Consider the following 12,933-nt stretch of genomic DNA (forward strand, 5'->3'; position numbering starts at 1 on the left):
CCAATAGCAGAAAAAGCCCTTACTCTACAAGTTACTATCTTAGAGTGTTAACTGGTGTACTAAGAAGTTCATCCAAGGTCCCACAGGAAGCATGTGTCAAGAGATGGGACTATGAGAGGAGATCTCTATTCATTGTGCTATTTCTGTCTCTCACATCATTGGATACGTTCAATTAGCACCCAGAGACATTTCAGGCTGAAGGAGGAGACTGCTGGGTTACTAAACACAAATAGGATTAACACCCTGTTGTGATAAGTATTGATAATTGACAATTCATTTGAAATGCACCAAATAGTAAAATCTCTCAATAAGTTTCCCAGATATTTATCAAAATTATCCCCATGATATTCAGAGAGTGTGGCAGAAAATACCTAACCAGATCTGTATTCTTCATGAAATTCTAGAGTTCTTAGGTCTCTCTCAGGGGATGCCTTTAGCAAAACCCACTTGGAGTACTAATCCTCTGTAAAGTTGTTTGACTCACTTGAGCCTGCTGGGATGAAAAGAATTCCTACTATGCAGGTACAGTGGGTACACTATGCCATTAGTTGCTTTTATATGCATATAACTTATGATTTTAACTTGTAGGAGCTATGCTGGTATTATTTTTTAATTCAAATAGTATCTGGACAGAACTGTACCTTTGGACCCTCATTTGAGTGACATACAATATCAAACATATTGGGCTTGTATGCATATTAATGTTTTAGATATGTCTTATTAGTTGCAGGAAAATACAGGAAGCCTTTTTTAAAAAAAAGTATTTGTTTAAGGCAATAGGGTTAAGTGACTTGCCCAAGGTCACAAAGTTAGGCAATTATTAATTGTCTGAGGCTGAATTTGAACTAAGGTCCTCCTGACTCCAGGGGTGGTGTCCTCTCCATCGTGCCACCTAACTGCCTCCATGAAGCCTTTTAAATTTATTTTTGTTTTGTTGATTTTTTAAGAGGTGGAGAGGTTGTTTTATACTGGTTGACATATGACAAGTAGACTTTCATCTTGGCAGTACATAGGAATAACATTGGTATTATGTGCATATGATGTACAGGTTACTATACTAAGCACTGAGGATACAAAGGAAAACCAAAACACAGCTTTTCACATTCCAATGGGGAAGACAACATGAAAAAATATACATAGAAACCATCTATCCAAATACATTCATACACATATACATACACACATGCATATACACAAATATATATATATATATATATGCATGTAGATAATACACATGTCATGTATGCAAGGAGGAAACTGTAGCCAGGTCAAGGATGAAAGAACTCTTTTCCTATTCAGTGACCTATTACACCTTATCTTCTTACCAAGATTGCAGATGTAGAACTGAAAGGCTCCTTAGGATCCATTTAGTTCAATTCCATTCCTCCTACAAATAAGGAAACTGAGACCTAAATGGGTTAAGAGACCTATCCAAGATCACACAAGGAGTAAGTGTCAGAAATGAGGTTCAAATCTCTGTACTGTGCTATCTCATTATTAACTGGTCTACCATCTCATCATTCAAGAATCTCCTCCCTTTTACACTTGTCCTTTTAACATGCAGCAAAAACCAGATGCTGAACTCTTTTTTTTCATTTTATTTCTTATTCTTGCCTTTCGTCCATTCTGTGAATTTTTATCTACTTTATGAATATATGTGGTCTAAGGCTTAAGCAATGTTAATTATAAGTTGATAATAATAGCAATGATGAATAGCATGACTTTTATCAAATGATGAGACAGGTCAACTATGTCCTCACTGGAATACTGGTGATAAAGTGAAGCTAAATATATCCAAATCATTGATGAAAGTCTAAACCTCAACATGCCTTGAATGAGACTGCAAAGAAATGTCTCAGAAATCAAGTTTGTCATCTCCTGTTCCTTGGAGAAAGAAGCAGAAAACTTGCATAACAGAATTTATTCGACACTTCAAAGGAGACCCAATCCTAGAGTCAGATTTCACTGCTGCACCTGACAGCTGACTCCCCTAAATCTTAATGAGAGGCAGCAGCTGTCAGAACTGGGGCAATGAGGCTTGTCTACCTATAGTATAAACTAGCAGTATGAAGCATTTTGCAGTAGGTGAAAATATCATTTTTAATATTCTAGTACTTTGTTGTTGGTTTTTCTTATAGTGAGCTCTTTCCAAAGAGTTCAAAATTTCTTTTAAATACATTATCTCATGAAGTTCCATCTCCTGCCACCAAATCTTTTACAAAGGCTGTTTCCCATGCCTAGAGCATAGCCACTCCTTACCTCCACTTATTAAATTTCTAGTTTCCTTTAAAACTCAGCTTACAAACTAAGGTTTTTTCTGATTTCCTCAACTGCTACTACCTCCTTTCCCCCATTACTGTGCATATATTTTATATATATTTCATATATTAGCATATTTTTATATATGTATGTATCTACAGATAAATATATATAATCATATATGCCTTGTAAATTTAAAAACCTTGTATTTGTAAGATTTTTCTTATTAAATCAACTATTATGTAATGACCTACTTCTATCATGAATAATTTAATTTTTTAAAACATTTTAATATGATAATCTAAATATGCTTTTATAGATTTCAAGCTTCCCTTTGCTCACCTGGAATTTATCAATTAGTAGGCAGTTCACAAATGCTTATTGATTGATTAATTAATTTGGTTTCAGCATTCTTGACAATTAAAAAGGGTCAGGATTTATTCCATATCGACATAGGTGGCAAATGACACTGAGACTTAAGTAGTTTCTTATGATGCATAAATCAGCACCCTTTCAAGTAAATAAAACAAATTCATCTTTGAAAATCTTTCTAGCATTCCCCTCTCTGTAAAACAATCATATGATTCACAAAAGTCTTTAATGCCGAATCATTAAAGAAATATTTATTTTTAGTTTAGGTCTGTCTCTTTCACGTTTGAAGTACAAGCATTATTCAAAAGCTTGATCCTACTACTGATTGGTATGAGAGTTTTTTAATGCTCTGTTTCCAACCTGAGTACATCTTTCCATAGTCAACCTGGTGATTGCTTGCTCCTTGTGCCAAATTTTGTGCAGTTACCCAATCGGTATAGTCAGCTGAATCTCAGGACACACAAACTCAAGTGATCCACTAACCTCAGGCTTCCATCTAGTCTAGATTATAAGCATGTGCCAACATACCTGTTGACCCTTGGACATAGATCTTGAAAGAACCTTAGTTAATGCTCTTATTTTACAGATGAGAAAAATGAATTTGAAGGAAGGGGAAGGCAATTTGCCCAAAGTCAGACCAAGTAGAAGTTTCCATTTGAGATTTTGGAGGAAGAGGTATTACTATTCTATTGCTTTTTCTAGTGGTAATTGTTTTGTTAGTGTGTGTGTGTTTAAACTCCCTCTAACTTTAGCTTCTGACTTAGTTGGGCAAAAGGCTCTCACATTATGTTAGTTAACTCACATTCCTAGTTCAAGAACTTCATGTGTTATTTATATTTGTCAATCTTTTCTTCTCCGTCAGACTGACACTTTCTAAGGACATCTTCAAATAACAATTAGGTAAATCTTTCAACAAATGAAATGTTTAATTTCAGTAAATTTCCCACATCTTCTAGTTCTGTAACTACTAGTCCCTCCTTTGCCCTAATAAATGCAAAAACAATGACTATAATCAAGAGTAAAAACCATTTTATTAGGCTGAATGGGAGATTGTTGGTAGAAATTGTTTTGATTAACTTCTTGAAATTCTCCACCTCAAACTGAGGATCATATTAAAATCCATTTGGAATAGAGTAACTGAGAAAATTAGCTTTAATATCATTAGTTTTTGGAAAGCTGATCCCAGAAAATACCTGGTTTTTATTGTGGAGTTCACCCATGTCTGGAAGACTAAGATAGACTACAAATCCTAGGTCATTCATTCAGAATGTTGCAAATGGCTACAGGGGCAGATGAATATACACAGTTACCACTGACAGCCTTCCAATGATATCTTAACTTCCATCAAAGTCTTTTAGAAATGACTTTATAATAATAAAACCTAATCCTCTGATTTTTAAAAATTATGAAATTGAGATCCAGAAACTTGAAGAAATTATTTGTCCAAAGTTTCACAACTAGTAGGTATAGAACTAAGATGTAAACAATTTCTATAGTTCCAAATCCATTCCTTCTGTGTTATTACTCTGCCTCTTTTTTAAATAAACATAGTGTACTTGTTATCAAGCAAGGATTAGATAGGACTTGATGAAGCACTTGACTTCTAGGTACGCACAAAAGTAACTCACACTGAGATAAAAAGGACCTAACCCTTGGAGGAGCATTTCAAAAATATATAATAAGCATACTATTCATCTGCAAAACCTTATGGCCAGATTTGGTGTTGGTTCAAAAGGATGTGGGCAGTAGTTTGCTAGCAGATGTTTTAACAACCATCTTTCTAAAAACAAATGTGGATAAGACATAACTTTAAGTTTAATTTGCATTATTAATATATTTTCTCTATTTGTTTTCTTACATCTAGACAATCATAAAACATTAAATTAAGCCCTAATTCATAATGTTTGTCCATTTCTGAGGTATAAATGCTCACACTGAGAAATTAATAATAATTTCTAGAGAACAGTTTCAGTTAGCTCCAGTGTGGCCTTAGAGGTTTCATCAAGTATAAGAAAGTAATAATCCATCTATAGGTTGGCCCATATATATATATATGTATATATATATATATATACATATATATATATATGTATATGTCTTTTTAAAAGTTTTTTAATGAAGTGTAGAGCTCTTTCATTCTTTCTTTATATTAATTTTTATTTATGTTATTTAAAGCAATGGCATTAAGTGACTAGCTCAAGGTCACACAACTAGGCAATTATTAAGTGTCTGAGGTCAGATTTGAATTCAGGTCCTCTTGACTCCAGGGCCAGTGCTCTATGGACTGTGAAATCTAGCTGCCCCTATATATAGTTCTTAAAAAGACTTTAGTAGTTTCTTATATTATTTTATTTGGGAAGATTCCTTAATGGCTTCAACTAGCAATTATCATTGTTCAGTCATTCAGTTGTGTATGACTCTTCATGATCCCATGGAACAAAGCACACCAATAAAATCCAGGGAGTTTTCTTGACAAAGATACTAGAATTAATTGTCTTTTCCTTCTCCATGGATTAAGGCAAACAGAGGTTAAGAAATGACTTGTCCAGGGTCACATAATTAGTGAGCATCTGAACTCAGGTCTTCTTGACTCCAGGTCAAGCATTCTACTCACTGAGACATCTTTGACCCCTCCCAGGGTCTAACTTAATTGCTTTTCTACCACAAACTCTGCAACATTCAAAGAAGTATTTTGGGGACAAATACTTGAAGTGTTTTACACAGTCATATAAATATGAGAATCTTGTATCATTGATAAATTATGTGAAACAAAAATTTTAATAATTAAGGAAGGATTAGGAAAATAATTATTTAAAAGAATTTTAAATATCTTTGCCTGTACCATAGCAGAATGTAAGTCTCTTTCAAAGACTATTTCATTTTTGTGTCCTAATGATAATGCAGGATATGGTAGGCTCTTAATAAATGCTTGCTAAATTAAATTGGGAATATAGGCTATCAATTTCTTACTTTTTTGAGATCATAACAGAAGATAATTCTCTATTTTAACCTTTCATTATATTTCTTGGTGGGCTATGTAAAATACCAGGTTAATGAAACTATTGATCTAAATGCTCAGTGTTCAATAAATTACTGTGTTCAGAACACTGCTATTTGTGACAAGGATGGTAGAGATTCTACTTATTATAATTCTGGTCAAGTGACCCATGCTTTGGTTTTATGTTTCTGCTTCTTGAGAACAGTTCTGTGGATAATGCTGAAAATAGGGTCAGGAAAATCAGAATTTAATTCCAATCTCAGACACTTATTAGCTATGAGACCCTGAACAAATGTTTATCTTAAGTTTCTTCATCTGCTAAATGGGAATAATAACAGTGTTTTCTAGATGTTCTTAAAAAACTACATAAATGTTATCTATTATTCCCTCAAGAACCTCAAGTAATAGTAAGTTTAGTTTGGATTATGGATGTCCTCTCAAACATAATGGCTTTAGACAGTTATCTAAAGGAAATTTTGGCATTTCTCATGGTGTGAGTGAGAAGAGTATCTCTCCATCACCACCATCCCTCACACTTTTTAAGCCTTGGAATTTTTGAGCCTTGAAATTTAAACTTGTTCCACAAGTTCAGAGAATAGTTCTTGCTTTGGCAGAGTGTCATGGCTCCTCAGATATATTGATCTCTAACAGAATGATTCTCAGTAACTCTTTAATTATGCTGACTCATCCTATATAGTCCCATCACTGCCAAATGACTGTGTGGTTATAGAAAAGATAGTAATGAGACTGTGGTACTTGAGAATGACCTTGATGTTAAAGAAGAGACTCAGAAGATGCTGCCATAAATGAGGGAAACAGGAATGACATTTTTGTATATAAATATATATATATATATATATATGTATATGTATATACATATCTATCCATCTATCTATCTATCTATCTATCTATCTATATATATATATATATATATATACATATTGCATTATGTTATTATTATCATTGACATTTCTCCTAATCTCTTATTACAAACAGATCAACCAATCTCAAAAATATGGATCTGGTGCTCTTAATTATACTCTAATAAGCTGTAAAAACTGAAAATTGTGTTCAAGATCGATGGAGTGACTCTCTGACCACTTTTCTTGGAATTTCCAAGTCAGGTCCAGAATCCAAGAAGCTACTAAACAGCAAGCTACTGCTGTTTCCCTGTTTAATTATAGCATTGTGTGAAAGGATTCACTGTAGCTTTTGTGAATAACTACTCCCAAACACTACAGATTGGGAAGAGGGCATATAATCATCATCATCATCATCATCATTGTTTCCCATTAGACATTTGCAGCTGAATATATTTTTAAAAGAGCCATTTGAAAGGGAAAATTGTAACCCTTGCTGGGCTTTTCCTCAGCAGTGATGGTATACCAAATAGCAAACTCACAGCTAAAAATGACAAATTCACTGTTATTTCTGTTTGTATTTCTAAGTCAAGAGAGAAACTAGTAAAAACCCAGAATCACTTGAAAATAGCCAGTTGAGTAAGTGGAGGTATATATAAAAGCCGGAGGGGAACCCATTTGAAAATTTTTGTTTATGAACTCTGGAGTTTTGTATCTGTGGTTCAAGCATTGCCCTTGTTTGAAGTAGTCTCTTAATTGCTCAGCTATGTTATCTCAGCCTTAGAATTTCTTTAATCACTGTGATTCTTTTTTTTTTTATTAAATTTATTTTTTATTCTCATTTCATACAAATTTTTTTTACATTAATAAAATATTCTTGTTTACAAGTAAACAAAATACCCCTCCCTCCATGAATATAGATAGACTTGCTTGGGCAAAAAAAGTAAAGGGGAGAGAAAAAAAATTAAAATTAAAAAAAATAATAGTAATAATTGTAGGTATGGCCAGGTGGCGCAATGGATGAAGCACCAGCCCTGGAGCCACGAGCTCCCGAGCCTGTAAACCCAACAATCACCCAGCCGTGTGACATGCAAGCCATCCAATCCCCACTGCCCTGCAAAAACCAAAAAGAAGAAAAAAAAAGACCCCAAATAAAATAAAATAGTAATAATAGTAGGGGTGGCTGGGTGGCAGACAGAGCATTGGCCCTTCAGCCAGGAGCACCTGGGTCCAAATCCGGCCCCAGACACCAAAAGATCACCTTGCTATGTGGCCCCAGGAAGGCCACCCAGCCCCACTTGCCCTGCACCCTCCCCCAAATAATAATAAGAAAAAATGTGCTTCAGTCTCTGTGACAACACCAACAACTCTGTCACGGGTGGATCACATTCTTTATGATAAGTCCATCACAAAAGTTACTTCCATATTTTTCCAACATTGCCATTGCTGATCGCAACTCCCTCCTTTCTTATTTCTCCACTACCATGTGCTATATTTTCTCTCTCCTTTCACTCTGACTCTGCTTTAGGGTCACTGAGTGGTGCAACAGACAGATTCCTGGTCCTGGGGCCAAGAAGCCCTGAGCCCCCATACCACACCTTAGGCCCAAAATCCACCTGGCCCTATGGTCCTTGGCAGGCCTTCCAATCCCATCCCCTTGCAAGAAGTAAAAAAGAAAATGTATTATATCTGACCACTCTCCCCCCATGTTCCATCCTCTCCTTCTTTATTCACATCCCCACCCCTTCCCCCTGCTCCCCCCCTCCTCCTTACTCCAGATGTCTATACCCCATTGAGTATATTTGCTGTTTCCTCTCCTAGCCATCTCTGATGAGAGCAAAGGTTCCCTCATTCCCCCTTGCCTCCCCCCTTCCATATCATTGCAATAGCTCATTGTAATGAAAAAAAATCTTATTATGTGAAATATCTTGGACTATTCCCCCTCTCCTTTTTCTTTCTCCCATTCCATTTCCCTTTTTTTCTATTGACTCCATTTTTACACCATATTTTATCTTTGAATTCGGCTTTCTCCTGTGCTTCAACTATAAAAGCTCCCTCTATGTGCTCTATTAACTGAGAAGGTTCATATGAGTATTATCAGTGTCATTTTTCTATGCAGGAATACATGCAGTTCATCCTCATTAAGTTGCTCATATTTCCCCCCTCTCCTCCAATCTCCATGCTTCACCTGAGTCCTGTATCTGAAGATCAAACCTTCTGTTCATCTCTGGCCATTCCAACAGGAACATTTGAAATTCCCCTGGTTCATTGAAAGTCCATCTTTTTCCCTGGAAGAGGAAATTCAGCCTTGCTGGGTAGTTCATTCTTGGCTGCATTCTAAGCTCTTTTGCCTTCCGGTATATTATATTCCAAGCCCTACCAGCTTCCAATGTAGTTGCTGCTAAGTTCTGTGTGATCCTGATTGCAGCTCCATGATATTTGAACTGTGTCCTTCTGGCTGCTTATACTATTTTCTCTTTGACTTGGGAGTTCTGGAACTTGGCTATAATATTCCTAGGGGTTGGTTTTTTTTGGGATCTCTTTCTCAGGGGGGATCAGTGGATTCTATTCATTTCTATTTTGCCCTCTGCTTCTAGGATATCAGGGAAATTTTCCTGTAGTAAATCTTTGAAAATGATGTCGTCTCTTTTCCTGATCATGACTTTCAGGTATTCCAATAATTTTCAGATTGTCTTTCCTAAATCTGTTTTCCATATCAGTTGTTTTTTCAATGAGATATTTCACATTTTCTTCTAATTTTTCATTTTTTTGGTTTTGAAGTATTGATTCCTGATTTCTGGTAAATTCATCAGTCTCCCTGAATTCTATTCTTTGTCTGAAGGATTTGTTCTCCTCAGAGAGTTTTCTTATCTCTTTTTCCATCTGGCCAATTTTGCTTTTTAAAGCATTCTCCTCAAAAACTTTTTGAACTGTTTTATCCATTTGACCTAAGCTGGTTTTTAGCATGCTATTTTCTTCAGCATTTTTTTGGATTTCCTTGACTAGGCTGCTGACTTCATTTTCATGTTTTTCCTGCATCTCTCTCCTTTCTTTTCCCAGTTTTTCTTCTAACTCCCTCATTTGATTTTCAAAGTCTTTTTTGAGCTCTGTCATAGCCTGAGACCAATTTCTGTTTTTCTTGGAGTCTTTAGATGCAGGAGCTTGTGCTTCCTCATCTTCAGACTGAGTATTTTGATCCTTCTTGGGCTCATATGCAAAATATTTCTCAAACGTGTTCCTCTTATTTCTCTGCTTGCTCATTTTCCCAGCCTGGGCCTGGTTTTGGGGGTGCTTCCTGAGCTTTTGGGACACTCCCACAAGGGTCTCAGTGTGTGAGGCTCTGTCCTCTCTCCTGGTCTGTGAATGACCATAAGCTCCCCTCTCTGCCACGGGGCTGAGGTGGGGGGGGGGCCCTTGCTGTTCTATTGGGGGGGCTAGACTGTGATCAGGATCTGAATGTGGTCAGAGCCCCAGAGTCCTGTTCCAGAGGCAGAGGACAGAGCTAAGCAATCTCTCTTCACTCCCCTCCCTCAGCTCAATGGGCTCATGCTCTGGGGGCTCCTGGTTACTGGCTCCACCTGGTCTGGGCTGTGGAAAGACCAAGCTGCTAGCTGTATGCCCTGAGGGCTGGGCTTCACATGCTCACTCTGGCAGAGGTCCCCCCGCCGCTGTTCCCCAACTTTGTGCGGGTGCTCCCTGGGGGTGCAGCTCAGGAGACTCCCCCACTGCTATGAGCTGGGGCTCCCAGCACCCTGGGGCTGCCTCTGGGAGGCTGAAGTTCTTTCAGTCTGGCGGGCCACCCCGTCAACCCCAGGGAGCAGAGCCTTTCTGCTCTTTTCCATGTTACCTTGAATAGGAGAACTGCCTCAATGGGTCCCTTTGAGGGTTCTGTCTCTCGAAAGTTTAGTTAGAGCCCTTATCTTAGGAGTTTTATCAGAGAGCTCCTAAGACTGGATCCCTTCCTGTTGCCATCTTGGCTCTGCCCCCCTGTAATTCTTTCTATGCATTTTTTTTTTGGCTATGGCTATCACAGTATCATATGGAATATCAGAACTGGAAGGTACTTTAGAAGTTAGCTTCTCTAGCCTCCTCATTCTATAAATGCAGAAAGTAAAGACCAAAGAGAAGTGACTTGCCCAAGGTTCTATATCTAGTAAACATAGAGAGAGAACTTGAAATCAAGCTTGATTCTAAGGCCAAAACAAGGATATTCTTCCTCTTGCTCCTACCACTATTCCTAAAGAAACTTGTAAATTGGTTTAGTTTGGGGTGCTTTTATTCATTTACTTTAATACTTTTAAAAACCCATTTCTTATATAGCTTTTCACTCAAAAGATCTAAAACTAGATGATTTGAATAAAATAATGGTCAACCTGTCTTTTAGGTCAAGATGATCTTTCATTAGACAGTACAGTTAGGAGCAAAGACAATATTCTTTAATTGCTTCTCCCATTATAGGTTATAGCAGCATGATTCTATTCTAATCTAATCTGACTAGTTTTTCTAGAATTGAGAAAGAGGTTAAAATCATTCCTAGCTATTACACCTCTCATCCAGGTATTTCATCCCCAATTAATGCATTCATTTGACTTTATCATTGCTTGCCATGGTGCTAGTATAGATATAATAAACATCAATTCAATGATTTCATGCTCATGTTTTCCATTTCTTTCAAAATGATTGAACTTTTGTTTTATTCTACCAAATTGCAACATACTGGTTTTTTGAACCCATTTGTCCTAGTGTACAATTCAGATAGTGTATATGCTAGCTTGTCATCTTTGATATATGAATTATTTGACATTTCTCTTAGGCATCATAGAAATATTAGATAAGTATGCGATTTTAATTTCTGCAATATTCCATTTTGAGTATGTAGATAATCCTATAGTTCTCTCCCTTAGTAGCAATTAAAATGACATTAACTAAACAAATGACAGGGTATTTTGTCCACCTATAAAGTTGGGCTTGTGCGAGTCATATTCTGAAAGATCTTTTTAAATTGATTTTTTTTAATTTTTTCAGATTGGGATTCCCTATGATGCTTATCTCCTGCACAATTGGGATGTGTTATCTGCTTGTTGTACATGTTGTACTTGGCTGGAATTCCTAAGTCATTTGGATTTTGAAGATGAGTGGGAATCTGATCAACAAATGAACATCAATTATATGACTGAGAAAACTATTTGGAGAAAAGAAAAAGAGTCCACACAATGACTAGCAGGCTCCATGCTACTTTTGAAGTCTTTCTACTTTGTAACCCTTTAGGCAAAGATTGAATGTAAAACAATTGATGACCAAATAGCACCTGATTTTGTTTTGGTGCTCTCCCCTAGGAGAAATAATATATGAAGTGATTCACTTGTACTTTTCCACAGCCAAACATGTGTTTAAGTTGATATACAGAGCTCTATGTTTAAATCCAAAAACAAGAAAAAAAAAAACCCAAACAAAAACAATTCAAATAGCTTATCTTTATTTTGTCAAGTATTTTCTCTTGAAATCTTGTTTGTCCTTACATAGTTATCTTTTCATTTTAAAGTATCTAATATTCAAAGTGTATATACTATAATAGTAGGTACTCTTTCCTAAGAAAAAACATAAAATTAGAGAGTAATATTATGTATAATGCTTCCCTTTCCCCCAAAAGGCATCTTAGTTACTTGGCTGGTTGGTACAATAGATGATGACAATCGATGCTTTACTTATCCCTATTTTTCATTTTATTTTGGTTTTCCTTCTGGCAAAAATATTAAGTCACTGATTATTTTCCTGGAAGCTGAAAGACTGAAGACTATGTCTTGCAGGTAATAATCATGTTGTTTTTTTTGAATAATTTACAAGTTTTAATAAACCAAAGTAATGACATTCAAAAGAGTTTCCTGTGTTGTTTGCTTAATAAAATAAATAAGCTGGGTTAATATCTTCAACTTTGATCTTATCTCAGACTTCAATGAGATAAGTCAATGTCTATTGTATATCTAGGATGTAGAGAGCCTTGGACTGGATGTTGGAATCCTCATTAAGAAGAGATAGAAGTCTTTTTTTTTATCTTTTACAAAGAGAAGCTATCACTTGTTTTTCTTTAGTTGTTCTATTATTAGACCTTACTTCAACTCCTTTCTTTAGTTTTCAATTACAATTTATGCTTTGAAATATGAAATTGAAAATTTGAAATGCCTGGGGAAAATAGCCTTATCTTTCATTGCACCTACAAGCCACAGATAATGTCCTACAATTCCAAACATCCTTGGAGTATTGAGAATTGAGAAGCAGGGGATTGTAATTTTTTTCCTGAAAATTCAAGGCAAGGGTCTCCTTTCCAGATCTTGTAGAATAAATTGTAAAATAGCACCTACTTCATTTCTGAGGAATTAAATAATTATCAAAGCCTTTTGTATAGCTTGTTTTACATAGAAAGGGATAATATTTCTAAGATCTATT

At 36.0% G+C, this 12,933-nt stretch overlaps 1 protein-coding gene across 1 annotated transcript in view; it reads left to right on the forward strand.

The window, feature by feature from the left end:
* OCA2 (OCA2 melanosomal transmembrane protein) overlaps window positions 1-11,948 on the forward strand; it is a 511,247-nt gene extending 499,299 nt beyond the window's left edge. The window contains exon 21 of the mRNA XM_074231942.1: window positions 11,515-11,948. Within this exon, the coding sequence (XP_074088043.1) occupies window positions 11,515-11,602 (88 nt within the window). The 3' untranslated portion in view covers window positions 11,603-11,948. The remainder of the gene's footprint in view (window positions 1-11,514) is intronic.
* The last annotated feature ends 985 nt before the right edge of the window (window positions 11,949-12,933 follow it).

The sequence above is a fragment of the Macrotis lagotis genome, chromosome 1 (assembly GCF_037893015.1).
Source record: "Macrotis lagotis isolate mMagLag1 chromosome 1, bilby.v1.9.chrom.fasta, whole genome shotgun sequence".
NCBI lineage: Eukaryota > Metazoa > Chordata > Mammalia > Peramelemorphia > Peramelidae > Macrotis > Macrotis lagotis.